This window comes from Cariama cristata, unplaced genomic scaffold, assembly GCF_000690535.1.
Source record: "Cariama cristata isolate BGI_N322 unplaced genomic scaffold, ASM69053v1 scaffold20785, whole genome shotgun sequence".
Taxonomy (NCBI): Eukaryota; Metazoa; Chordata; class Aves; order Cariamiformes; family Cariamidae; genus Cariama; species Cariama cristata.
This window is the reverse complement of record NW_009618395.1, coordinates 7,315-10,788: the sequence shown is the minus strand read 5'-3', so window position 1 is coordinate 10,788 and position 3,474 is coordinate 7,315. Positions and strand designations below refer to the sequence as shown.

Here is a 3,474-nt window from a genome sequence, read left to right as displayed (position 1 = left end):
CATTCCCCCTCCCGCGTGGAGCTCGTTCACCTCGTTAATTGGCAAAAAAAAACCTTTAAACTTCTTCTCCGTGCTGCAGTTGTTTAGCAAAGAGGCCCCTATTCCCTTCTGGCCCCAGCCCAGAGGCTTCGCAGAATGGGCCGAGTGTGGAGAACATGAACTTGACCAAAAAAGTGGATAGCTTTTCCTGGGATCGTCGTGCTGAAACAGCTTGTTGATAGCTCCAAGGAGCATCAGCAGCAGTACAAAGGGGCAAAAAACGGGTGGATGGAGGAGACAGACCTGCAGCAGTTAGATTGGCATGGGCTGCCAGGAAGCCTGAGTCAGGTTTTTGGGGCCCTGGGCCCGTTAGGGCTAAAGAAGTTTGGCTCTGGCTCACCAGCTCCTGGGCAGTATAGCTGCAGAAGTAGTAAGGCAGGAGGTGGACTGGCATGTCGGTACTTGGTGTGATTTTGCACTTAATGGGGTTAATTCTGAAAGTATCTGCTGCTGTCAAAGCATTCTTTGAATGAAAGTTAGCCACAGAAGTCTGAAAAACAGAATCTGTGGTACTCCAACAAACAGAAACATTGAAAAGGTAGAAGAGGAAGAGAATATGCTATAAAAGTAATGACTGCCACTAATAAGAGGTTATAAATTTCCTTCCAGATAGTCTTTTAACCTGTCTGTTTAACTGCCTTCTGCTGCAAGTGAAAGAAATAACATTTATTAGTTATCAGTTGCAAATGAAATGAGTCAAGATCTAAGCTTTTTTCACTATTCTAATTGTTTAATGTACCCATGGTTTTTCTATAGATACAACTTGAAGGCATAACATAAATTATGCTTTTGTTTTAGGCAGAGAGGAAAAATTTTGTTTGCCTCTGTGGAGGTGTGAGTTTTCCTTCACTCTTCAGGTATATATTTATGAAGTATTTAATAGAGGCAGGCTAAACTAAATGAAGGTCTGAATTCAGAATGTGCTAGTTAAGCTGTAACTAAAGTCATGTTGAAATGAATGAAGGTAAAGTAAATTTAGTTGCTTCTCTGGAAAAGAATGCTCACAGAAGAGATTTGTTATGCTTTGACATTTCATATTAATTTAATTTGATTTATTTAATAGGCTGATCACATAAGCTCAAAGTTCAAATTTTGAGATTACTTATTAACTCTTTTTAATTTGACCTTTAGTTTACTTGCAGTGTTTTTCTTACACAGAACGGTTAGAATTTTTCATTTTTCATAATTTTTTTTGTCCTACAAAAAGCTTATGTGCTCTTCTGACTGTTGAGACATTTTACTGCTGTGTTCCATACTGATCATGGAAGTCTTCTGTTTATTTTTTTTTAACCTTGCTTTATAAACAAATCTTACACAGTATTATTATCCTACATAAAAATATTTTGGTTGGCTTCTTTGTGACGTGTAGTGTCACAAATGTTCAGCTTGGGTTTGAGATCCTGTGTCATTCTCCGTTCTTATGGTTCATTGCTCATTTCCAGTGAAATTCCTGTTACCCATGGGTTTAATGTCTTGACCTAAAATGATTTAAGACATTTGATCTGTTCATTAGAATGTGTCCTGAGAGATTTATGTAGGTATAAATAATGCTGGCTGGAATTCTCTGAGGTTTTTGAGTGTTAATTCATGGAAAAGTACTTCATATTTGTATTTTACTCAAAACTTTTCATGTACTGTACTTGCAAAAACATGTATGGCTCTACCAAGGCCTAAAAAACTTAGGCCATCTTCAAAGACAGACCATTTTATCTGAGACTTGCTTCTCTTACACGTGTTCAGGCATAAATAAGAGGACTACTACAATTGAAACAGCTTAAAATATGACTGACTTACAGTGGAAGGATTTTAGCAGGTCTGCAGCGAGAACTTCCGTTTTCCTTCATGTACAAATTTAGAAAATGTACAAGGATTTGCAGAAGTGTAGTTTCTGTAGCAGGTAGAAGGAGCCTGGCCTAGAGGAAGAGCCCGAGAGGAGAATTTTGAACTCAAAAGGGAGGTCCAGCTGCGCTACTCTGGCACTCATCACACAGGGAGCTCTGTTTAAGATGTTATCTTCTCCAGCTTCTGGAACATCCTTTGCCTGACTGAATAGGTGCTACAAGTGAAAATTAAAAATAAATAAATAAAAAGAAGGAAAGAAAGAATTTGTGGGGAAACTATGGAAGTGAGAAAATGGACAAAGCAGGCTGAAAATGCTCAGAGTAAGAAAAGTTCCAGGTAAAATGTTAGCAAGGAAAATGTTGCCTGTTTCCATTACTTCTTTGGAAGTTTTTCCATATGACTTTATAAAAAGAATTGCTTGTAATAAAAGCTAGTACAAGCTGCCCTGAATGTTACAGATCTAAAAGATATGTAGAATTGTAAGATTGCTGTGAAAAGACTTAACAGGGTCTTAATAAATATGCTTATTTTAAAATTATACAGAGTAACTACTGTGGTGTTCTCTCAGTAACAATATTAACGGAGAGCAAATTCTCTGAGGTAAGTTACCTGTATGTGTAGGCTTATTACTTTGCCTTAATTTTACATAGATCTGTGGCAACATTAAACAGGGAGAAACAGACTCTGTAGGAAATGTCAGGGGGGCAGAAGGGAACCAGCCCCTTAAACTAGGTAGGTTGCAACTTTTTTACCTCAGCTGGTGGCTCTATTTAAGTACTTTGAATGAGATGCTGTAATGCTGACATTGTTTCTTAATGGGTCATTAACACTGGCCTTCCCAGGAATAATAAAGGGGTTGTCAGAAACAAATACTAAATATGCTTGAAAAGCCACTAAGCTATCATAGAAATGCGTAACTGTGAGAAAAGTACACATACATGCTTTAGATTTATACTCTTATTTGAAGTAGAACTACTGCTTTTGCTCCTGTACTTTATCAGTCTCTAGATTGCATAGGAACTAGGAATACTCTCAGCAGAACTACCCTAGCGAGCTTCTAGCACATCACTAAGCATGTCATGAGCAGAAAAAAAATGCTTCTGTAAATTGTATGTGGTGTTTAAAATATTTTCCAAGAAAAATGAACAAAACTAACCTCAGTAAAAAGAACCCACAATTTAAGCCTGCAAGCGTGTTATTGTATTTAAGTGAGCAACATGTCACTTATTTCTGAAATGTAAAGTTTGTTTCATTTTAGCCCGCAAATTCACAGACAAGCATGAATGGGTATCTGTTGAAAATGGCATTGGAACAGTAGGAATCAGCAATTTTGCACAGGTATTGATCCTTCCTCCCTTACCCAAGTCAGCAATATTTATTTATGCATACCTGCTCTTGTCCTTGCTCTTTGGACAGTTACTGGGTTTTTTATTGTTCTAATTGCATATGCTATTCACTGAGCACGATTTTCAGACTTGGATTTATCACGTTATTTCTGAAGTGAACGCTGCTTCAGCATTCTGATAGGTTCTTAATCACTTCAGATTGAGCCTACGGAGAGCTGAACTTGCTGAGAACCTTAATGGTTCAGCA

General features: G+C 37.7%; 1 protein-coding gene across 1 annotated transcript in view; it reads left to right on the top strand.

Moving 5' to 3' along the window:
• The first annotated feature begins 431 nt into the window (after positions 1-431).
• GCSH (glycine cleavage system protein H (aminomethyl carrier)) overlaps positions 432-3,474 on the top strand; it is a 6,775-nt gene continuing 3,732 nt past the window's right edge. Inside the window, 3 exon segments of the mRNA XM_009700851.1 lie at positions 432-437; positions 2,532-2,613; positions 3,140-3,219. Of these exon segments, the coding sequence (XP_009699153.1) occupies positions 432-437; positions 2,532-2,613; positions 3,140-3,219 (168 nt within the window).